General features: G+C 40.7%; 1 protein-coding gene across 1 annotated transcript; it reads right to left on the reverse strand.

Moving 5' to 3' along the window:
* Window positions 1-15,426: 15,426 nt before the first annotated feature.
* cmtr2 (cap methyltransferase 2) lies at window positions 15,427-24,434 on the reverse strand. The gene is made up of 3 exons (XM_049561225.1): window positions 24,388-24,434; window positions 18,972-20,231; window positions 15,427-18,254 (listed from the first exon to the last, which is right to left on the reverse strand). Exons 2-3 carry the CDS (start codon window positions 20,220-20,222, stop codon window positions 17,199-17,201), a joined length of 2,307 nt encoding a protein of 768 aa, XP_049417182.1. The 5' UTR covers window positions 20,223-20,231; window positions 24,388-24,434; the 3' UTR covers window positions 15,427-17,198.
* Between the last annotated feature and the right edge of the window lie 1,246 nt (window positions 24,435-25,680).

The following is a 25,680-nucleotide window of genomic DNA, read 5'->3' on the forward strand; positions in this document are numbered from 1 at the left end:
AGTATGATAATCTGTCAGGACAACTAAAACCTCACACTGCTCTGCTGATAATGATGATCATCATTATCAGCACACCCAGTCACATTATAAATCTTCTGTCTTTTACCTGAGCTCCTGCAGGTGCAAAACAGGTCACAATAAGCATTTATTCATAAAAAGAACCGATACCAGTGGATGTTAATGTGAGTGTTTTAGACGGTATTTGGTGATGATTATTCATCAGTAATATGGTATCCTATCATATCATTACATTTTGTAACTTACAAGAGAGAAAAGTAGCCTATAACAACACAGAATTCATAACATTTGACTGTAACATTGACAGGAACCTTGAGCAGGGGTGTCTCTAAAGGGGTAGCACAGGGTGGCACCATCCACCCAGTATATGATTGGCCACACTCGCTCAAGCACTCACAAAATGTGTTGTACTATATCCATGCAAGACAATTTTTCTGTACAAAATGATTTTCAATGTCTTGTCCGTTGCTTAGTTTCATGTAATATCACCACCTGTATCAGGGCACAGAGAACTGCACATGAGCCTGGAAGTCACGTCCAGTGGTTTCTAAGACAATTCAGTGCTGTATTTATTTCTGATCAAATTTTCTGATTTCTCATGGTCCTCTGACTGGTTCTTGGTCCCTATAAAATGAAAAATAAATGTTATTTTTATTTTTTTTCCTCTTTAACCCAACTTTGAAGGGAGCAAGTTTGGAATATTGTTAGAACTATATGAAATTTCTCTTTGTGTGACTATTTGCCCCTGTGCTGTATGAGGTACATTGTTTAGTTTTTGTCTTTGTTTGCTTCTTTTTTAGTGATGATGGAGCGATGCTGTCTGTTTGAGCACTGGTTGTGTCGTATGTAATCACAAAAATTAGAGAGAAAAATGTTCACAGTTTTAATTATGTGTCCCTGATAACTGATCATATATCTCCAGTGTCTGGTTACTCAAAAATGTCATTTATTACTCATTATTTGTTACTCTTTTCAAAAGTATTCTTATAACTTTACTTATTACTCCATGGCAACAGTAATTCATTACACTACCTGTAAGATTACCTCACCGTTTCACCAGACAGACTTGGTCAACATTATGTCCTTTCTCCCCATAATACAGCCTTCTCATGTACGGCTCTGTGTGACTGTCAGATAATCTCCAGTAAGTGCAGCAAAGAAGGCGGCATGGTGGTGTGGTGGTTAGCACTGTCGCCTCACAGCAAGAGGGTTGCAGGTTCGATCCCGGGTGTGGGAGCCCTTCTGTGCGGAGTTTGCATGTTGCACGTCCAAAGATTAGTTTAATTGATAACTCTAAATTGTCTGTAGGTGTGAATGTGAGTGTGAATGGTTGTTTGTCTCTATGTGTCAGCCCTGCGATAGACTGGCGACCTGTCCAGGGTGTACCCTGCCTCTCGCCCGATGTCAGCTGGGATAGGCTCCAGCCCACCCACGACCCTCAAGATGATGAAGCGGTTAGAAGATGAATGAATGAAGTGCAGCTAAGGCCAGACAGCTTGTATTTTTTTTTCAACTGGGTTTTCCGTTGCCTGTAACCAGTATTTTCCTAAGAATCATTTTGAAAGACAGAGTCAGTCATGGAGACCAGCAACATTTCCTGCATCACATATGCAGCCACAATGTTCATTAGTTCTTTGTGACTCTCCGCTTTGTTCTTAAATCTGTTATGCTTATAAAATGTCACTGTAAGCAACCTTCTGAAATCTGTTCAAATTGGATGATTCGTTCTGAGGTGCCATGTAGTGACATTGTTGATGTAATGTGATAATTCAACCCAGAAAATGTTCAGATGCTCAGCACACACTGTAAATCCCCTTTACATTTAGTGTAAATACATCTTGCGATCTGAAGGCAGACATAAAGCTCATGTACAGTAGAAGTTGTTTTTCATGACCTGCATTTCCTGCTGGTTCCTCTCTGTACAGCCGATTGTCAGAAAAGCAGGAGCACCAGAGAGGAGAGTTAAACTGATTAGCATTTTAAGAAGACAACCACAAAGACCATTGTGCTTTGGCAATAAATCAGAGACCATCCAGCATGATTTACATAATCAATCCATAAAACCAGCCATTAGAACAGGAACTAAACGGCAATATTTCCAAGAATCGACAAGGATTGACACTTCAATTCTGGCTGGGTGTCAGAGGTTAATTGGTTGTTGTTGTTTATGAGTGGAAAACACCTGCCACAATGAAAGATTTGCAAGCCCAAATCCATCTTTTCTCCCCCAACGAGTTTTTAATTTTTCCCTACAGACACCTAAGCTGTGTCTACAACCTCATGTAAAACCAAAACGCCCCAACTCTGAATGAAAGTTGGATTAATTAATTCTTCCCTCCCACAGATTTTCAGACTGCGTATTCTCTTTCTGTATGGTCTCGAGGATTAATATAAGAATATACATATTTATCACTTCAAACATTATCTGCAGCAGTCACAGTTTATAAGCAGGAATGCTTTTATCTTATTTGAGAGGATTTCAAGTGAGCCCATCATAGTTTGGTTGGATTACATCTTCACAGTTTTATTTTTTCTTATCTATGGTCCTCTTAGTCTTTTCCCATTTCACATTCCCTCTAATACTGCAGAAAATAGCTCAGCTTCATCACAACCACAGCTCAGAAGGCTTTGCTTTGGGCAGTAAATTTTAAAAGCCTCCTCAGCCATGTCAGTAACTTCACCAGTCACTCTCCAGGGCTGTTAACACAAATTAAAATATGCTTTTTTCCCTCATATTTGTTCATATCCCTGTTCATAATGTAAAAATATTGTTGTTTGTGCGTGTCGAGCCAGATGTGACATGGCTCATATATCTCTTTTTCTAATTCAGAGATTGATTTTTCTTCTGTCTGTTTTTAGATGAATCATCCCTCATCTATGAGCGGGACAAAGAAGGTTTGTTGTCAGACAACAGCTGCAGGAGGAAAGAGAGCAACTCGTTTGCATCACTGCAGAGCTGCTGTGACAGACAGCAGATGTTCACTGTGATTGCTTAGTGGTGTGTTTATTTCTACTTTGTTCCTCGTCTAGTTGGAGCTGAAACATTACTGTCGTCCTCAGCATTCATCCTGTATAAAGACTCACTCTCCACTACTCCAAAATTATCAGCCCTCACAAGCTCTATATGCAAGGACATTGGGTGGGACACATACGAAAGGATGGATTTGGGGGTCCACTGCCAGAACATTTTGAGCATCAGACACTACATTTCTTGAATTCTGATGAATTTTTATTTGCTGGTGTTTACAATGAAATACAGTGTACACATTATTGTGAGAACCTGATGCATGGCATGCACCCACCCACATTTCCTTTAGCTGCTGCCCATACACAGTATAGAAGATGGACAACATGCCTCCACTTACTCCCACTGAACAAAAATGAAAGCCAAAATATCCAAATATGGCTGCTGCCATCTTGCACTGGTGACGTCATCTGGAGCCAGAGTCTGCACAGCACATACATTTTAATAATAACCAGATGCCTGACGGGCAAATTGGTGTTTATTAATTCCACTGGAATAGCTCGCCTGGCACATAAGCCAAAAAAGTTTTCTAGCTTCTGGGTTTATGTCCGTGGTATGCAGCCCGATGAATATGCACAGTAGTGTTTCTCCTGCTGGTCCCACCCGTGAGTTCCTGCTCGACAAATAGACTTTTCATTGTGATGACATCACAGATTTTTAAATTGCTTTTTTCGGCTCCAGAAAAGTTTTACAAATATAAAATCACCATGGCTCACAAAATTCAGAATAGAAAGAGTCATAATCAACTTTGTTTGCAGTTCGAGGTGTTCTGATAACAGTTTAACGTACGTCTTTTTTCCAATGGTGGCCTATGGGGAAAATGCTTTCTTAGATGCAGGGGATGCTTTTGGCTGCAATACCTCAAGTGCCCACTGAGAAAAATTTGTCACAAGGCTAAGTGGTTTTCCTGGGAGGCTGGGGCCGTATTAACAAACATTCTGAGCGTACTCTCAGAGAGCTCCTAACTTAGCCTTAAATTTTAGTAAGGAGTCCTAGCTTAGGAGTGATTTAGGAAAGTTCTCAGAGCAACTCTAAGCAAGGAACGAACAGAAACTTCTACTGTAGTGAGGAGGTGTGGTTGACCCCGTTGCTAGATATGATGCATTCTTTTAACTGATTGGTTTGTTGATTGGTTGTCAGAGACACGTCCCTTTGTGTGCCTGCAAGGTGTGAACACCCAGTGGGAATGAAATGAACTGTTAACTTTGAAAGTGTTGTCATCATTAGCAGAGATGGGACCAAGTCACACATGTGCAAGTCTCAAGTAAGTCTCAAGTCTTAACCTTCAAGTCTCAAGTAAGTCCCAAGTCATTTTTTCTTGGGCAAGTCAAGTCAAGTCACAGGTTATGTCAAGTCAAATCAAGTCAAGTCCTGTAATAGGTCAAGTCAAGTCCAAGTCAAGTCACCTTATTATTGTAATTTTACCTGCAGAATCTGATCTTAATAAAGTGAAAAGACAAGATATAAGTAACTGTCAGTAAACATTGACTTCATCGCTGCAATGTTTACTTTGCAGGGACGACCCCCATGCGTGCGCGCACACACACACACACACACACACACACTAACCAAGGCAGCGGCCAAAATCACCCGTTTAGCTCATTTAACACTGTGTTGCTCGTTTATAAAATGTACAGCCGTTCTTGTGATGAACTTGTCGGAAGGTTCGCTCACATTTTCTGGGGTTAATGTTAGCAAATAAATTAAAAAACAAGTTCCACCAAACTGTGATCCAATTATGACAGCGCCATTCTCAGCCTGCGCTCCTACCAGGAGCATTATTTTTTAAATTAATTTATTAATTGTATATTCAAATTGAAAACATGATGTGAATAACACTCAAGTCATCCAAGTCATCGTGTCTCAAGTCAAGTCAAGTCCCGAGTCTTTAACTTCCAAGTCCGAGTCAAGTCTCAAGTCTTTTAATTTTTGTCAAGTCAAGTCACAAGTCATCAAAACAGTGACTCAAGTCGATTCGAGTCCAAGTCACAATGACTCGAGTCCCCATCTCTGATCATTAGTGTGATCACTCAGCTGATGGAAGGGTTCAGACAGAGCCAAATCATCACTGCTGCGCTGTTGCCTTTTTTCCAGTTTTCCAAATGTCTTTGTATTGTGATAATTTTGTGTTGGGTGTGAAATGTGTGCATGCCCCTAATGAGATCGACCACAAATATTATCCCTGCAGGATTTAATCTGTAGCATTTCATGTACTCTCTGTCATCCAGTGTTTGGAGTATATTTCTCCTACCTCTTAGTCTTTCTATCATTCTCTTCTCTGCTTAAGGAACTCTTAAGCCTCTTAAAAGTCCTCCTCCCTGCACGTAACAGTTTTTCACCTTCAGAACTTTTTTAAGGTCTAAGAGGCTTTGTGAATAACTTTTATCTTTACAAGGATCTAGTCTTAACTCTGAGGGGAAATTTTAAGAAAATGTCACAGTTCTAGGAATTTTCTCAGAATTTTGTTACTAGGAGCAGCTCTTAGCACCAGAGGCCATAGTATACTCTGCAGTATCCAGTGTCCATCCATACATCCGTCACTCATGATTGGTCAGATTGTCACACACAGCTTTCAGTCATATTTTTCAAACCAGACCTACCAGAAAAATGAATACTTGGACTTAAATAAGAACTACTTAAATTGACAGAAACCATCTTTGATTAAAAAAAAAAAAAAAAAAATGACCTGCACTTTGATCTTTTAGTTTGGTTCATGTCCCCATGTTAACATGGAGGGGGTGGGATTATTGTCCTATATTCCAGCCAGCCACTAGGGGGCGATTGAGATGTTTTGGCTTTACATTTGAGTAAAAGACAAACCCGATGGTTATTTGAACCCTGCTATGATGCAATGTTCTGGTGAAGCACGTGGTCAAACATAGCAATAATCCACTTTACTAATTAATTGTAAATTGAGTTGTTATTCATCATGTAAATAACAAGACACAACCCTAACCCTGAAAACCAATGTATATGGGTAATCAGTTGTGTTGTTGGTAGATTTAGGTCCAAATCTTGACATTTGGGCGCACTGTAATTGAATTTTATGTTATTTCTTATAAAAATTCGTAGCAACTGCCCTCTACTGGTTGAAACCCAGCTGTTGCAATTGAATTTGCGACTGGCTGATCCACTGACAAGTGACACGTGGTGGCAGCATTCGACACCAACCATGAGAGTACAAATGTTTGTAGTAAGCATTGTACTAGCAGTAGGGGTGTCCGATATTAGTGACTGGTATCAGGCCTATTCAGGCTTTATTTTACTGATCAGGATCGGCTATATTAAGCTATATAGAGCTCAATCTGGTCCTAAAATTACATCAGCTGTCACACAGGTGTTTTTATTCACGAAGCTTTCATGCACAGCAACACTGAGTGCAGCTGTCATCAACTCTTCAACTCCCCACTGTCTGTCTCTCCTCCACTTGTTTTTCCCTTAGTGCAGAATTATGATGAGCTCAGCCAGACCTTTCTCCAGCACCGGCACAGCATTGAAATGATATGTGGAGATCGCTCTGGCTATGCAAGACAAGGACCAAAGTGGTAGATCAGTTGAATCATTCAACCAATATTGCCATCCACTTTTTTGTGATCCATTTTTTTTAATTGACATTCCTTGACTGCGATGCTGGTGAATCCCCCCCTTGTGTCCTGGATTGTGGATTACCTCACTGGCAGACCACAGTACGTGCGCTTGCGGCACTGTGTGCCAGACACAGTGGTCAGCAATAGTTGGATGTATCAGCAAGGGTGAGGAGGCTGAATACAGGGCTGTGGTGAATAACTTTGTCTCATGGTGTGAGCTGAACCACCTGCAGCTCAACACAACAAAGACAAAAGAGCTGGTGGTGGATCTGAGGAGAACGAGGACACCAGTGACCCCAGTTTCCATCCTGGGGCATAACATGGACATCGTAGAACACTACAAGTATCTGGGTGTGTTCATTGACAATAAACTGGACTGGACTAAGAACACTGAAGTCCTTTACAAGAAGGGACAGAGCCGCCTCTATTTTCTGAGGAGGCTCCGCTCCTTTAACATCTGCCGGACTATGCTGAGGATGTTTTATGAGTCTGTGGTGGCCAGTGCTATTCTGTTTGCTGTGGTGTGCTGGGGTAGCAAACTGAGAGTAGCTGACGCCAACAGACTCAACAAGCTGATCAGAAAGGCCAGTGACGTTGTGGGGGTGGAGGTAGACCCTTTGACAGCAGTGTCAGACAGGAGGATGCTGTCGAAGGTGCGGGTGATACTTCAGCATGGCTCTCACCCTCTCCACAACGCTCTGGTCGAACAGAGGAGCACCTTCAGCCAGAGACTGATTGCTCCTAAATGCACCACTGAGCGCCACAGGAAGTCATTCTTACCTGTGGCCATTAAACTGTAACTCCTCCCTCTGATGATCGGACTCATTTGGCTATTTATAAAACAAAACACACAATATAATAACTCATTCTTATTTCATTTATAACGCTACAACCATTTCATTGTATATTGTATATATTTCAGATTGTCTACTTTACTATTTTATTATTTATTTTATTTTATTGTCTACTTTAATATTTTATTTTATTTATTTCATTGTCTATTTTAGTATTTTATTTATATCTTCATCTTTATCTCTTGTTTCCATTCATGCTGTATTTCTATTTCTACTTTGCACGGAGCATTGGAACAAAAACAATTTCCCCCCGGGGATTAATAAAGTATTCTGAATCTGAATCTGAATCTGAATTGTACAGCATGTAGTAATGGAAAAAGTCTTCTCAAAACGAGGAGCAACATTGCACACAATCAAGGTCTAAAATAAAAAACAGCAGTAGTAAGAAGTAGTAAAACCCAAAACAGAAACGATGGTCCTTGAAGGGCCAATATTGCCATCCATAAAGCCAAGGTGCTAGCATAGTTAAGAACAGCTCAAACTTTGATTTTCTCTTCTTTGTATTTTACTGCAGAGCTGACGCAGCATCTGGAGGAGCATGTGCTTTACAGATAACATTAGGGTAAATATAATTACAGAAGTTTTGAAGTTAGAACTGCTTTGTTTTAGTTTTTTCCCAGAACTATAATCTACGGAAGTGTTCATGCATATTCACGTTTTTGTTGAGTGTTAGATGAGAAGACTGATACCAGTGTTGATTGGTATCAATCTTCTCCTCTATCAACAAGAAAGTGAATTGTGTATCTCAAAATGTTTAACTATTTCTTGAATGGTCTTGTGTCCCAAAATGAGGACTAAAGTTGAATGAGGCTGCTTGATTTTGCTTTTCTTACCCATTGGAATAATAAAGCAATCAAGAAATTAATAGTCAGTACAGGGAAGGCCTCCCAAAGCTTTGTTTAATGCCACACAAATTCATATATTGGGCTTACAACCCTGACAGGATCAAGAAAACAATTATACAAGGCATTCAATAGTGATTTTGTAAAGCTGATGATGTTTTTAGGAATGTCAGTACTTTCTTTACACTAACCCACTTCTGTTTTTTCTCTCTTCTCTTTCAGATTTGATGATTTCAGTAACAAAGCGAGACTAATAAGCAAGACAGCGTCTGTTAAGATGAGATCACACAGAGACGACTGACTGACTGAGCTGAATCCCTCTGATGAACACATCGTGCTCTGCGGGGAGCACAGCTCTTTTCCTCACAAGTTTCCTGTCCTGCTGCCTTATTTTCATTACATAACGAGAGTTTCACTTCGCCTGATCTGTCAGCGTCTTCTCTCTGTGGACAGCAGAGCGTGGCAAGTGGCGAGTCTCCACTCAGCAGTGATGTGAAAACAAAAAAACAGAAGACTCAACAGAACATTTAAATCAGCCATAGATTGAGCTTTTATTGCTTTGTTAACTTTACACTGACATTTATGTGCTGTTGTCACTATTTGTCTGAGGCTTCATTATTGTCTGTATGCAATGACTCATTATTGGCTTTCTTTTCCTCGTATTTACCATCTGAACATTTAATAATGTCTCTACTCTTCAGTTTTCTTTTTTTGTGAAAGCATACCCCAGCCAACATTTGTATGTGGGACCCATCTGGGTAGTAGATGGGCTGAAAAATGGGCCCTATATGGGACTGTTCATGGGTTCCACATTGACTCCATGCCAATTGCCTACATGGGTGGGTTTACCCAGGTAAGCCCCAGATAAGGTGCCCATCACAGTACTCAAGTAGCCCTAGCATAACCAATATGGAGCCCACTTGGGTAAACCAAAATGTCATGGGGTCAATATAGAACCTGTGGACAGATCAATATAGAGTCCATTTTTCAGCCCATTTGTACCCACATGGGCCCCACATACAAATGTTGGCTGGGAGACTGACACACTAACATTTCATCACTACACATACTTGTATACTTGTGCTGACTTCAGAAGAGAGTTCACAAGTTCACCATCTGATTACTTCATCCACAGAGATTGGACTGTAGTCAGCACACAGAGCGGTGACACAGAGGAATATTGCACTGAGGACAGATTACATTTCTGGTACACAATACAACCCAATCACTTGACTCAATCACACACACTCACTCTGTCTCTGTCTCTCTTCTACACACACACAAAAGACTTCCTATACACAGCACCTGTCCACTGTCTCGTCCTGGTCTGCATGTGAGGAAATCATTTCGTATTAATCTGGTTGATTTAATTGGTTGTGTGGGTGGTTGGTGTTGATGGAGTCAGACAAGCGTCGGACAAAACAGAGAGATTAGTGAAATGTGACTTTGTAATTTTCTCTGATCCACTTTTCAACTGTAATCCGCAAAATCACATCAGAAACTCTGGAGGTATTAAACTTCCTAATGAAAAAACCCTCTGGTGAGTTTTTGTGTGACAGAGTTGACCCAAAATGCTAACCCACATCAGGACTGAACACAGGGGACAACAACCAAACTGGCAAAAACAAAAAGTCATCTCTCATTTGACCGACTGGGGGGAGAGCTTGTTTTGTGTTTTATGTTTCCATCCCACCTTAAACCAATTACTTCACCCCTCAAATGATCATTTGTATATCAGTTTCTCACCCAGCATTACGCTGAATTTGTCAACAAAACTTGCAGCACATGCATTTTCGCCAAAACTTTACAATTTAAAACACTTATATGCAAGACTGGTGATGCATTTTAGCAAAAAAAAAAAAAAAGTGCTTAGAAAGTACTGAGCATACGTTTGGTTAAATGAAACTTGTATTGTACTGCACAAGTTGTGTGAAAACATGACATTTTGATATAGTTTTGCTGTTGTTAAACATGGCCCCCTGTGACTGCAGTTAATCAAGAATTTTCTCCATTTCAGGATTCTTCGATCACTGCGGAGTCATGCAGAGAAAAAAAAGTTTTCTTCATAAATTCAACATAATGTGGATTGAGTAACTTAAATAGTCATCACTTACGACCCATTAGAAGTGTGTGGTGGTCTATTTTTTCTGCAGAGACTCTGCCCTCTGTCTGTTTTTTTATTAATTTCTTCTTATTTTCTGTGCTTTATAGGCGTGTACTCCCACAATGCTCAGGTGAGCTCGGGGCTTTATAACAAAGTACCTACCAGGTGCCAGAACCAAAGCAGCAGGTATCCAAGAGAAAAAGCGCTGAGAAAAACACAAACAGTAACCAACAATCCTGCACAGTGTACCTTTACCACTGAGGCTACATGATGAGTTTTTCTGTATCTTTGAGTTCCTGGTTAGTTTTATTGTTAGAACACACAGTGACAAGAGCAGAGTGTTGTCTATCATGTGAAATTAAGCTTCTGCAGGCAGGATCACTTCCATCTCAACATCCAACATCTGGTCAGCTTTTCATTAGCAGGTGCTGGAGGTGAAGGCATGCTGCAGGAGATTCTGCCTCTTCTCTTAATTCACAGATGCTGAGGAATCCTGGTTTAATCGAACTGCAAGTTATCAGCTCTGTCTGCACTGCAGGCACTGTACTAATTAAAAATCTACCAAACGTATCCACCAATGCTTGACGTTACACAAAGTAAAGCAGCTGAGATATAACTGTGGTATGTAAGACAGTTACAACTGTTATCTCACATTAACAGACACACAGAATATAATCACATTACTTCTTGTGGCATAATCCCTGGCAAGCCCTCGAGTACAGGCTCAGTTCAGAGTGCAACTGAATTAGGACCACCATATGTACGAGTACATCAGCAAACAGCAGGCTGTGCCAACGTACTGTATATCTGCAGTGCCACCGTACAGGCTCTTAGTCCTCACTACTGTATCAAGCTCACTCTGAAATCACATTGAAACTCACTGAAAGTTCAAACCTGCAAAAGCCTACATAATAGTTTGCCTGAATTTCACGATGCATCTGAATTGTCACGTACATACATATATAAATATGTTTATATATAAATGCCAGCCATTCTCACACCCATCTCGCCAAATAACACTGGTTTATCAGTGATGTCAGTATCAGATACTGACACACAGGGTTCCTCTCACGGCGGTATGATACGCACCGAGAGCGTCAGTTTTAGAGGCAGCAGGCAACAACCTAACTTATACCTTAACAAATACCAGCACTTTTTTTTCCACCGTTAAAGGTTTTTTGGGGGGAGTTCTTCCTTATCCGCTGCGAGGGTCCAAAGGACAGAGGGATGTCATATGCTGTAAAGCCCTGTGAGGCAAATTGTGATTTGTGATATTGGGCCTTATAAATAAAACTGATTGATTGATTGATTGATTGATTGATTGATTGATTGATTGACTTCATTATAGGACGTCGGAATCAGACACAGACACACAGAAGTACCCCTCAGCAGTATATGTACTAGGCAACGGCAATTTCTAATGCCGATGGCAACTATTGTAATATAAAGAGCATGAAAATCTGTTTATAGGATGGATGGAAGGGAGGGTGAGTGAGTGAGTCTAACAAACTTTGGACTTTCACCCAGGAGCCCGCTGTTCGTTTCCCATGTTTAAGTTAACACCAAACCATGATGTTGTCTTCTAAACCTAAGCACATGCTTTTGTTGTAAGAAACCCAAAGAAACAAACCAAAAAAACAAAGTGTTTTTCCTACATTAATTATTTTGAAAGACTTTATGCATGTAACGAGCAAAAACTGAACATTTGCTGTGAAGACGGAAGCATATTTTGAAAAGACACAAAGCATGTAATGACTTTAAGTCAACACAGTGTCATCCAAAACTGACACAGGAGGGTACCTAGTGTGTCATGTTTAGATGTGTTCATCCACTGACAATTAGAACGTGTTGTAAATACACATATTAAGTCTTCACCGACACTCAATTATTAAAATCAGCAGTACAATTATAATAATAAAATAACTGGGGCTGGTTAGCATTTCAAAGATTATTATATACAGTACAGGCCAAAAGTTTGGACACACCTTCTCATTCAATGCGTTTTCTTTATTTTCATGACTATTTACATTGTAGATTCTCACTGAAGGCATCAAAACTATGAATGAACACATGTGGAGTTATGTACTTAACAAAAAAAGGTGAAATAACTGAAAACATGTTTTATATTCTAGTTTCTTCAAAATAGCCACCCTTTGCTCTGATTACTGCTTTGCACACTCTTGGCATTCTCTCCATGAGCTTCAAGAGGTAGTCACCTGAAATGGTTTTCCACTTCACAGGTGTGCCTTATCAGGGTTAATTAGTGGAATTTCTTGCTTTATCAATGGGGTTGGGACCATCAGTTGTGTTGTGCAAAAGTCAGGTTAATACACAGCCGACAGCCCTATTGGACAACTGTTAAAATTCATATTATGGCAAGAACCAATCAGCTAACTAAAGAAAACGAGTGGCCATCATTACTTTAAGAAATGAAGGTCAGTCAGTCCGGAAAATTGCAAAAACTTTAAATGTGTCCCCAAGTGGAGTCGCAAAAACCATCAAGCGCTACAACGAAACTGGCACACATGAGGACCGACCCAGGAAAGGAAGACCAAGAGTCACCTCTGCTTCTGAGGATAAGTTCATGCGAGTCACCAACCTCAGAAATGGCAAGTTAACAGCAGCTCAGATCAGAGACCAGATGAATGCCACACAGAGTTCTAGCAGCAGACCCATCTCTAGAACAACTGTTAAGAGGAGACTGCGCGAATCAGGCCTTCATGGTCAAATAGCTGCTAGGAAACCACTGCTAAGGAGAGGCAACAAGCAGAAGAGATTTGTTTGGGCCAAGAAACACAAGGAATGGACATTAGACCAGTGGAAATCTGTGCTTTGGTCTGATGAGTCCAAATTTGAGATCTTTGGTTCCAACCGTGTCTTTGTGAGACGAGAAAAGGTGAACGGATGGATTCCACATGCCTGGTTCCCACTGTGAAGCATGGAGGAGGAGGTGTGATGGTGTGGGGGTGTTTTGCTGGTGACACTGTTGGGGATTTATTCAAAATTGAAGGCACACTGAACCAGCATGGCTACCACAGCATCCTGCAGCGACATGCCATCCCATCCGCTTTGCGTTTAGTTGGACGATCATTCATTTTTCAACAGGACAATGACCCCAAACACACCTCTAGGCTGTGTAAGGGCTATTTGACCAAGAAGGAGAGTGATGGAGTGCTGCGGCAGATGACCTGGCCTCCACAGTCACCGGACCTGAACCCAATCGAGATGGTTTGGGGTGAGTGAAGGCAAAGGGGCCAACAAGTGCTAAACACCTCTGGGAACTCCTTCAAGACTGTTGGAAAACCATTTCAGGTGACTACCTCTTGAAGCTCATGGAGAGAATGCCAAGAGTGTGCAAAGCAGTAATCAGAGCAAAGGGTGGCTATTTTGAAGAAACTAGAATATAAAACATGTTTTCAGTTATTTCACCTTTTTTTGTTAAGTACATAACTCCACATGTGTTCATTCATAGTTTTGATGCCTTCAGTGAGAATCTACAATGTAAATAGTCATGAAAATAAAGAAAACGCATTGAATGAGAAGGTGTGTCCAAACTTTTGGCCTGTACTGTATGTACCAATACCAGTACCCTTAATGTGATACTGATACCAAAAGAGTACGCCGTTTGATACCCATCATGAAAATGGAAGCATTCCGTTTCATTTAAGGCCATTGCCACTCCTCCCCATCCACATGATTTTCATACAGATAGATTTATAAAGTGTTCAAATTATTAAATAGCTGTAAAAACAACTCCTTACATGCACTGCACTCGACTTCACCACTCCCAAACTATGAGTTGGAGCTGCTGCAGTAATGGGCCAATAACGCACACTTACCGCTTACTGACTTTTTTTCCTAGACCTTGGTACAAAAAGGACTGAATGCAGATATTTGGAGACGGTTCAATATTTCTTGGCACTGGGTTATTTGGGTCAATACATTAAAGGTTCAGAGTAGTTTGGAGAGTTGGTAAGTGGTCTATTAAATATGTATAGAAATATCTTGAGCACTTGCTGTCACTAGTCAGTGATAAAAGCTGAGTATTTAAGTCTGAAATGTCCTCAGATGACCGTCAGACAGACAACAGACCCCACGAGAGTTCAGAATCAAGGAATTGCTTGAAATTAGTGTTGGATCAATAAAAGTCTTCTCCAGTGCACCTGCATGAGAAGTGCATCTGCTGAGGATCTAAGAATAGCAAAGGTGTCACTCCAGTTTTCATCCATCTTTCAGCTTTGTGTTCCAGTGTGTAATGAACAACCCAGATGAACGTTACGGCCCGCCAGGATTTATAGGAGGCGATAGACTTACAGCTTTGTTTCTGAAACAGTATCTGAAGCTATTTTCTACTGTGTTACACAGAAATAAATCACAAGCTTTTCTTGTAAAACTTCTGAATTTCTTTTGAATAATCAGAATTCAGCCAGGAAATGAACTATTCTTCATATCAGTCCTAAATTTGACTCTAGCACATTGTGTTATTTCAAAGAGGGTTATTCAGTCACTTTGAACATTTGAAAATTGAATATGATGATGGTGTGCACTGTTTAGTTACATTTTCCAGATGGAACATTTCCTCAAAACAGTTTGAAAAAGGCTTTGAGGTAAGTTTTCTTGTTTGGTGGGTGTCAGCAGTCAGCAGTGACATTTACATTAACCAAATTCTAGCAGATCCATCCTTATTGTATAATTCTTATTTTAATTTCACACTTGCTTTAGCAATCTTTACATACGTATGTTCCCCATGCCAATACAGTTCCTTTGATTAAAATTGAATTAAACCCCACCATATTAAAAAGCAGAGTGCCGCCGTAACAAAACAGCATGTTTAAGGCACCACCTTCTCTGTTTAATTAAATGTTTTGCTACGTTTTGTCGGGGCTGAACGCAGCCCAAGCTTCAACCAATATACAGATTTCCACGTGATATTGAGACCTCTCAGATGCCTCTGTGAACAGAAAACTTAGACTTCATGTCATTTGTTAGTGCACATTTTTATTCTGTTTGTGTAAGAAAATAAACTCCTCAATACACTGTACTGACATGATAAACCAAAAACCAAAAATAAAAAACTACAAATAGGCAAATACAGCATATTTTTACTGAAGCTAATAGATGATTCTTTTCTCAACAGCTCCTCAGTTAGTAGCTCATATTGTATAAATGCACACAGGCTGCCCTTTAATATGGGGACAGAATTTTTCTTATTTGACACAAAACAGTGAAATAAATTGTGAATCAGGAAGCCACCAATTAGCTGCATGACAGCAAAATACAAAAAGATCCTCAATATCCTCGGATGAAATAATGTGCTGTAAACTACAAAAGGCACTTCAGAGTAAAACTCCAGGGTCTCTGTGATGGGGATTTCAACACAAACCATCTGTGACTGACAGGAGGTTTGCTGCCGAGGGTTGGACTACTGTTTATTCACCCTCCCTAAAATCCTCAGTGAATTCAGTCACACATGAGTTCTGCTGATCAAGTCCTGAAAGTAATTTGCATTTTCATGCACTGCAAGTTTGTATCATCAGTTGTTCTCGCCTGCAGGTTGACAAAAGCTTTGTGTATAGCACATGGTTATTTTGTTGGCACTGACATAATAAGGATGTCTTTAACTAGTGATGTGAAGGCTATCGTTACAGTGTTTACAGAGCTCCTACAGATTTAGGCAAGTTTGATTTAAGTCAATTTAAGATTTTTTTAATGGCGCTTGGTATGAAATTTAAGGCAACCAAACAACAACAACAACCAAAACTGAGGTGAAAAAGCTAAAGAATCAACATATTTTACAACAACAATTTTGCCCAAATGTTTAGTGTAATATAAAACATGACTTTTTAGACATGTTTAAAATTTAGATGATCAACTATAAATGCTAAATAGAAAAATAAAACTTTCTAGAGTGGAACACATAAAAAACATTGAATCAAGGCCTTATTTTTAGATTAATAATTCAGTGCCTCTTAAAACTTTCTAAGGATGCACAGGAACCTTGATCTAACATCACAGGTTGGACCTCTGCATCAAAGCCCAACTGATACATCGGTGTGGCGGTTAATATTGTCTGTCCTAAGTGCTATAGCATAGGCGACTGGACTTGCTTGAGTTTCTTGAAGACATTTCACCTCTCAGTTCTGAGTTCAAAACTGAAGAAGCCTCTTGGATGAGAGGTGAAACGTCTTCAAGAAACTCAAGCAAGTCCAGTTGCCTATGATATAGCACTTCAGATTACCATGACCTAGATGACTGAGAATCTTCACCAACATAATATTGTCGAATTTCAGCTTGTCAGAGACACATCAGCACATATAATGTCAATTTATGCACTCAGTTGGGACTGAAAACTAAAAGTTTAAAAATGAAAACTAATCTGGAGATATGGAGCTTACCAAACCTCTGCCACTCATCTCTGCTTGAGCCTAGCAACTAGAGGCTACATTAGCTGCTCCTAGAATAACACACTCAAACTTCTAATTAATGTGTGAATGGTTGAGTTGCATTGTGGTTAAAATGCATAGAGTAAAAAAGATGATGTTTCGGCTTATTCTGCATCAATTTCGGAAACTGTCCGCTGTGAGTCTGACAATGTTAAAGCAGTGCAATGCTGTATCTGTGGAGCACTCTTTAAGTATGTGCATACAATAATGATTCAGTGTAGCTGAACAGTCTGCTCATTCAATGAGAATAAAACAGACTGCGACATAATGACACAGCTTCTGTAGAGATAGCATGTACCCCGCAGTCACAGCTCACTACACTGCACTATGATTGCATGAGCAAGTGCAGCTTCTGTCGGATGATTTCAGAGTTCATGGTCCGCAAGAACTCAGTCAGTCCTCCCCTGAGCAGTTCCTCCATGGGAACAAACTGCAGCACCTGTCTGTCACACCCAGACAGCAGATTTTTACCTGAGTCCTCCTTTCCTCTCAACAACTGACCAATGCTGTTATGGACATCAGTGAGAATGGGGAGTATTCGTGCTGCAGCATCAGGGCAGAAGCCAACACACACCAGCACTGTCCCGACGAAGCCTGAGGGGGGTGGACACCTGAAAGTGACTGAGCGAAAACAAACATGCAGGCAGAGCACAACAGCTGCGGTGAGGCGGGTGAGTGCAGACAACACAGGGAGCAGCAGGGCATCCCCAGAGTTCAGGGTCTGCAGGGAATACACTACACAACCTAAGAGCTGCTGCTGGTACAGCGGCTCCCCGTCATGCAGCGTGATGCAGCCTCTTTGAGGAACTGAAGGCTCTGCAGAAAATGTTAAGACTAAATCCCCCAGTTGGCTTTCACAGGGACCCCACACTGTGCGGCTGCCAAACACCAAACACTGTCTCTGCTTTTTGTTCCCATCCTCCTCAGCTGTACAAACGCAAGGACTTGCAACATCGGATAAGACGGACGCCATGCAAGCCACATGGCAAGAGTTACAGGGAGGCACATGATTCCAGTCTACTGTTGTGTCCATCAGGGCTTCATTCAGGTGGTTTAACAATCCTCCCTCACAGAACGGAGAGTTTCTGACTGCAGGAAGTGCAGCCCCGATGATAACATACCATGAATCCATGTGACACCCAGTCAGGGGTCCTTCGAGCATGCAGCCTGTCCCACCGGCCTCTGTGCAATGTCTCTGTATCCAGGTGGCATGGCAACCCCTCTCGATGCGCTCCCTCCAGGTCAGGGTCTGCAATTCCCTCCGCTCATTGAATGAGCCTGTTTGCTTCTTCTGTCCCAAAGGTCGGCCTGCTGAGACGTTGCAGCAGGCGGGACTCACCGTGTTACGAGAGATCCATCGACTTCGCTGCAGGAAGCTCACCTACACACACAGAGAAACTTGTTAAAGTTCAATTCTAGACCTTTGGAAAGCTTTAATTGCTTTGAACACCACTGCCAAGTTACCAGCATATTATACCTCTATTATCATGTCAACCAAGCAATTAATATCTGTAATGTACCGACGGAAGACCACTTAGTTTTTAATCAGAGGACTTCATCTACTGCAGAGCTGAAAAAGGGAACAGAGGGAAGAGCTCTACATGGGTTTAACACAAACGGAGGTAGCAGCAAAGGATGACTACTTCTGGGACCAGATGCATTAATGCAAAAGCCATGCAAAAGTTTTATGCATCTGGCCCCTGGACTTGTGCTCTGTTGGTGTCATTTTCTTTGGGTCTGAGCTCAGTTGCTGATACATCTGCTCAGATCAGGTACACATTTTTAAACTCTTCTGGCCATTTAGAATAACTTAAAATTGAATTGAATTTAAGACTTGAAATTGACCGAAACCAAAAATAAAAAGTGGATAAAAAGTGTTTTAACTGTCCAAAAATTAAAAGAAAAGTTGAACATCTACAATTTCATGACAAATGGGCAAACTCCATCTGCTGATGAAGACTATGTGATTTGAGTGAAAGCTCTAGAACAGCTAACAAATGGACCTTTAGGTGAGATGGTTTTCTCAGCTGCTGTTTAAAAGGTCAAGAATGAACACTGAAGCTGAGTTACTAGTTCATGGTCTCCATGGACATCCTACCTGGAAGCGTTGCAGGTATTCCTGAGCCATACAGTCCCTGATGTAGTCAAGCCGCTGCCTCTGCTCGGGGCTCATTCCCTCAAACAGCCGCAGGTTTTCTGTGATCGTCTCCACCTGCAGAGTGTGGAAGTACGAGCACACTTCTTCGTGCTGTTTCAGAAACGACTCTGGGATAAGCGGGTTTGGGAAAAGGGCCTCTCGGTCACTCAGCTGTGGTCCGTAGTTACGAATCAGTTTGGAGAGCAGAGGCCTCACAGCTTCCTTTCCGTCATAGTTCAGACAAACAACATAAACCTCAGAGTTGCCTGCCTTGCTGGTGGCGGGTTTGAAGACGTTGACAGAACGGAAACAGCAGTTCAGCAGGTAGAGAAGGCAGACGGAGGAGTGTTCATACAGGGTAAACATCTTCAGCACAAAGGAGCCACCGGGGCTCAGGAGCAGCAGTGCAGCTGTGGCCTCGCAGTAATGCAGTGACGCCACCAGTGCTTCCTGCTCATCTGGTTTCTCCTGACAGTCAAAACTACCATCTGCCGTCACCACATCAACGCTACGCATGTTAGCCACAAATGCCTGCAGCTCCAACAAATGTTTCTGGATCATGATGTTGCCTGTGTTGTCCGAGCCAAAGAACCACCAGGGCAGCGTGTTAGCAATTAACCGATCATCTGCGATCGTTGTGCTGCCACCGTTAGCCTCATGGTACGGGTTTAGAGTGTTAGCGGCCCAACTCCAGTCAACGTAGCGTGTGGACTCGCTGGTTTTGATGTAGTGGTTCAGAGCGGTTATAAAGGCCCCTGGAGCTTCACACAGGTGGACTGTGTTCAGTTCTCCATTTTGAAGAGCCACCTCTGGAAGAAGATTAAAGGTTCCCAGGATCTCGAAGAACTTGCACCATGCCTGAGTGCAGATCTCTGCGTTGGCAGCAGAACGTACGGTGGCGATCACCTTCCCGGCTCGATTGGTAGAGTTGGTGTGCTGATGCCAGACTTGAACGTTCTTGTCACTGAGCTGGTTCTTTACATCGTTCAGTGATGCCTTCAGGGCCTGCAGCCGACAGTGCTCCTCCGCAGGGTGTCTGAGAGCGACATTTGGGTCAGGGATGCACCACTCCCCACTGGAAGGTTTCACATAGGTTCTAATTTTACCAAAAAGACCTTGAATCTCAGCCAGCGTTTCAGCATCAAACGCCACCATGTTGTTGAAATGCTGCAGCTTGCGGACTTTCCTCCTGGTCCCATTGCCTGAGCTCATCCTCCACACCTGTTGTAGTGGGATGACAAGAAGAGTTAGAAATGCTCTGAATACAAACTACATCATCCACTTTGTGCCTTGATGTAATCCACCAGAAGGCACAAGGCACCGGTAGAGTCAATCTTAAGAACAGCAAACACAACATTTCACAGTGAATTATACCGAGGCCTGGCTCTGCAACCATTCATTTTTCTCTACATGCATGAATGGTGTTGAATTACTAATGTCGACTCATTATGATGTGGCGCCCTCAGGCATCAGGGCAGACTGTAAATACTGGTGATTAGCTCACCAGGCCAGAGCTTTACCCAACCAGAATAACAGGAGATTTTCTACTTCACTACCACAACACACAGTCTCCTCTAGAAAGACACAAAACCAACAAAATTTACATTGCACTGGCGAACACTGGCATGTCAACATCATCAACATTTTCATATGACAAAAACATGATGGTCCAAGTTTATGAGTTTGTTATTGTACTGTAAAAACCACATATCTTCAAATCGTCAAATCTTCATGAGCAAAGGGAACAGCCGCTTTCAGCTTTGTGATAGTGTATAGTCCTCAGATAGCCCAGTGAGGTTTTAAATTTCCAGTGTGTAAGACTTAGGGGGAAATATTGGCAGAAATAGAATGTTATATAATAGATATATTTTATTCTGTGTACAATCACCTTAAAAATAAGGATTGTTGTGTTTTCCCTACCATAGAATGAGGCGTTTATATCTACATAGGGAGCATGTCCTCATTTATGAAGATCATCATTTTCACTGCCATGTTTCTACAGTAGCCCAGAATAGACAAACCATACTTGGCTCTGGGTAGGGCAATTCACATTTTTGCATCAGCCACCATAGCAACAAGCAGTGTCGGTAAAGCACTGACTTGTAACATGAAACTGCATTTTTTTAGTGTTTTTACTGGTTTAAAAAACCTCCTTAACAATAAACATCAGGAGAAGTTTCAGCTGGTTGCAGTCTGCAGTCCTCAAAACTAGATGCCACTAAATCCCCCTAAATCTCACACACTGAACCTTTAAATGATAATATCATCACTATCAAATATAAATCTACATACACTGTATCTACTGTCATATCCACCTACCTCATATAGCAACCTGTTACATTAATCATTTCATATTTATTCTTGCACCCTTTGCACTCTGCACCACTGCACTACTGTCTTATTGTTCACTTATTTCATAGTACATAGTCACTGTACATAGTAATTGAATGTTAAGTTTCAGCTTTGTTCGACTTTGTTGTCCTTGTTTTAGCTGTATGTCTATTTTTGGTATAAGTACAAGGACTGGGGGAAAAATCAATACACTGTAGTACTGTGATATTTTGCATGATACTAGTGTATCTATACACCACCACCAAGTATTGATTTTTTTTTTATTATAAAAATATTGCATATACAAATTAATCTTTTGGTAGCCTACTTAAATAACTAAATACTACTTTTCAGTCCACTAGATATATTTTGCAGCAATAAAAAAATGACCAAAGTAAGATACACAGACCAGAGCTATCTTTTATTGATTATTAGATAAAACAGGTGCTGACAAAGTTTTCCTCTGGAGACATAATTTGCAGTTTAAAAAGTTAATATATTACAATATGTGTTTTAGCAATACTATCTATACTGCAAAACATTTTAAATCGCAATAATGTTATATTATGACTGACGTATTGTGATAATATCGTACCATGGGGCCTCTGGTAATTCCCACCTCTATTAAGTATCTTGAGAGTAACAGGAAAAGTGGAGTCATGTGTACACACACAAAGTAGATTCTGAATTGTTTAAGTCTTTAAAACCAGAAGAACTGTATTAACCCATAAAGAAATATTTAAGTCCTTCTGTTTTTGGGAGGAATCTGGAGGAACATGGTTTCACATGACAGCCCTGCTGTGATTGTTTGCCACAGTGGGGCTCAAACAAGAGGATTGGCTTTAAAAACTACATTCAGGACAATCTGTGATGGTAAGACCTGTTACTGAACCATTGCAGTGTCTTAAAAGAACAATTTTTAACTATTCATGTAGTTATTGAGCAATGTCTAACTCATGACATAAAAATGATTTACAGTCAGAATCAAATTAACCCCAGAGCTAATCCTCTGCTCATGCGGACATGATTTAGATGACAACACTGGGCAGGGGAACGCATTTCTGGGTCATTTCTTGATTAGTCTGCGGTGACTCAGTGATGAATGGCAATATATTGTATATAGCTAATGACAGCGCATTCGTCAACTATTCCTCATCAATCATATGGTTGAGCTCCGCTTGCGTGTATGAAAGTCATCTCCTCTATGTTGTGTTCGTTCAGCTGCTGCTCACATTAACTAGCAAGAAAAACAGCCTGATGTTATGATTTTATCCAAACAAGAGATTTAAGAAGGTGATAAAGAGACTTGAGATAAAGTTACACTTGGAGTGGTTATTAATTAGGTCTGAATTTATTATCTCAGATGCACTGTAAGACTATAAAGAACCTTTTGAGGCCTCAGCTGTAATAAATACAAGCTTAAAGAGATAGTTCGGATACTTTGAAGTGAGGATGTATGAGATACTTATCCATAGTCAGTGTATTACCTACAGTAGATGACGTTCGGCACGCCCCCAGTTTGGAAAAGCAGACAGGAAAGCAATGTACTGCTGCGGAGGGGTCAAAATGTATTTTAGCCACCTAAAAGAGGTCCCATCTAAAAATCCATATCAGTTATGCGCATTTACCATGCTGTCAGACAGCGATTTTTGATGGGGAATTTAAGCCGTTCCATCGCTCTCTTCAAAGCCAGACCCCAATGAGAAAAACAGTGATTTAAATTGCTGAACACAGGAGCTGCTGGTCTACCTCTGCCTTGATCAGTTATTTTGTTTGCAGTATTGTGTGACATTGATTATTTAAAGGGTTATCTTGGATTTACCAAAGTCACACAACAACACAAACAAACTAACTAATCAAAGTTACTGTTTTTGCGATTGAAGTCTGGAGGCTGTGATGAGAGCATAGATGGGGAACTGAAGCTGTTACCAGCTTCCCCATTGTACACAGATATCTGACAGTAAGGTTAAGCAGTGAAAATATTATAAATATAGCATACACTCAAACTAACGTTGATTTTTTTGGTGGCTAAAATATATTTTGTTGCTGACACCTCCACAGCAGTGCATTGCTTAGCTTCCATGGCATTACTCCTGCCTGCTTCTCCAAACTGGGAGTGTGTCGACTGACATCTTTTGAATACCTCACACAACCCCACTTTAAAAATCCGAACTATCACTTTAAAGTAAAAGACATATTGACAAATAAACAAGCTTGCCAGCTATTGTTAAATTAGTGTAAAAATTTGTACCAAAACAATTACTTGATCAAAAATTTAAATGATCAGTTTACGATTTTAAGTAATTTGCCATGTACTTATCAAAAATAATCAAGATATGAACCAGAAATAAAGTTTAAGTCTTCATCTCACTCAGTCACAAGATATTTTCCCATTTCAGCTGAACATATTACTGTTATTTTCCAAAAAATACTATCTGTATTAATAGTAATAATTCACACAGACATGAGATCTGTGAATCTCCATGTGACAATTTTATCTCAATCTGGAATCACAATAAATAACAGTGAATTATCACCCACACAGTTGCCTTCTCTGACTGATAGTTGTAGCTATTTCTCATATTAGGACATTAAGTTTTGCCAACAATGTGATGCTTAAAATGAATAAATTCGCCACAGGAGAAACTGGACTGCGTCATATTTCATATAAAGCATGATAATAATCTACTTCCTGCACAGTCTGTGTCACAAACTTTCACTGCACACTAAACCTGAATTCATGATACGAGGTATTAAAGGCAAACAGTCTCAGTGTAGCTGCATGTTTCGGGCTGTCAGGACAGTGAAGAGACCTCTGTATGATTGATAAATGTTTTGTTAACAGAGAGGTTTGTTCTGAGTGAAGCTGAATGGGACGCTTCCTACAGGCGCGGAGCTTCTGTTTTGTCTCCTAAAACCCGCAGTGAGTGCATTTTCTGAATCGCTGTCTGTCTGAAGTCTTTCAGAGATTCACCTCTACAGTCTGAGGGGCTGACTGTCGGTAACAGAGTGTCAGACTGCCTAAAAACACTGAACACAAACTCACCAGACTGAAGCTGCTGCCTGCGAACGGAAACACGCTTTCACGTGACAGACACAGCACTGCGCATGCGCATGGGCAAGAGGGTGGGGCCTCTTTTAAAGGAGTAGGTACCTTTTTATTTTTTAAAAAGATAAGAAAAAAATAACAGTAGATATGTATGTACTTATTAATTATCATTACCTAAATAATATAAAACAATTACACTTGAAGATTTATTTTATACTTTTCATTTATCATTTTGCATTTATATTATCATTATTGGCAGAGATGGAAGTAGAGAAGTAGAGATAGAGTAGGAAAAATAGCCTACTCTATTACAAGTAAAAGTCATGCATACAAAATCGTACTCAAGTAAAAGAACAAAGGCATCAGCATCAAAACGTGCCAGAAGTAATATGCAGAAAGTATGATTTCACAAGAATATACCGTGTACTATATTATTTGATTATAATTATTGATTGATCCCAACATGGGGGTGCCGACCCCTACTAGGGGTTGCCGAAGCTTCAGGGTGCAGCGTGGTCACGAGGCCTTTCTGGTGAAGATCCAAACACAAGCAATATTCATAGCCCGCACTCGCTATAAATGGCAGCCCTGATCTCTGATGAAAAATTCACAGGAGGTTCATCCAAATTGCTTTTAGCTAAACTTCCTGCAGGTATTGCGCTCAGTATTGATTTTAATTTTACAGTTTGTTTAAAGTTTACAGATATTGCCATTGCAAATCGTGGGTCTCACACTTCCTTCAACAATGCTAATTTAATAGCCTTAAAACCAATCTCAGAACCCATCGACTATCATGACGACGATAAGCCTCTGGGAGCAAAGACCAATATTTCAGGAGATCCTGTGTAGCAAACGGATATCTGCGCCAAGACTTCCTCTTCTGTGCTACAGTCATTTTGGCTAATCTTTATAAAACATATTTGCATATGAACGCAGATACAGTTTTAAAAAGCTAGTATAAAATTGAGTCATTGTCAGACGAGAGCCAGCCTATCCACAGACTGCATTTTGGCCAATGCATTCTGCCTCTTTTGATCTCCACACAGACTGTTTACTTGCCGCTCAAACGTGCTTGGTCAATACTGCTACGGACAGCAAAACGGAGTACAAATGGAAGCAAGAATGCTTTTGACACCAGAAACTTTACAGAGAGAGAACATGTGCATCTCAAAACTGTACTCACAGGAGAGTATATGACATGTAGAGTATATGAATGATTCTGAGCTAGGATTTTCTGCCCATGGCTGTCAACATGAAGGTAGCTGAGCAGGCAGCTAGCAGCTAATGATG

Source organism: Epinephelus fuscoguttatus, linkage group LG2 (genome assembly GCF_011397635.1).
Source record: "Epinephelus fuscoguttatus linkage group LG2, E.fuscoguttatus.final_Chr_v1".
NCBI classification, from domain to species: Eukaryota; Metazoa; Chordata; class Actinopteri; order Perciformes; family Serranidae; genus Epinephelus; species Epinephelus fuscoguttatus.

Bases quoted from the DNA above. Each gene is read 5' to 3' on its own strand.
- cmtr2 (XM_049561225.1), bottom strand. From the start codon at position 20,222: ATGAGCTCAGGCAATGGGACCAGGAGGAAAGTCCGCAAGCTGCAGCAT. The intron at 18,255-18,971 runs GTAGGATGTCCA...CTGTGTGTGTAG, and splicing joins AATACCTGCAACGCTTCCAG to GTGAGCTTCCTGCAGCGAAG.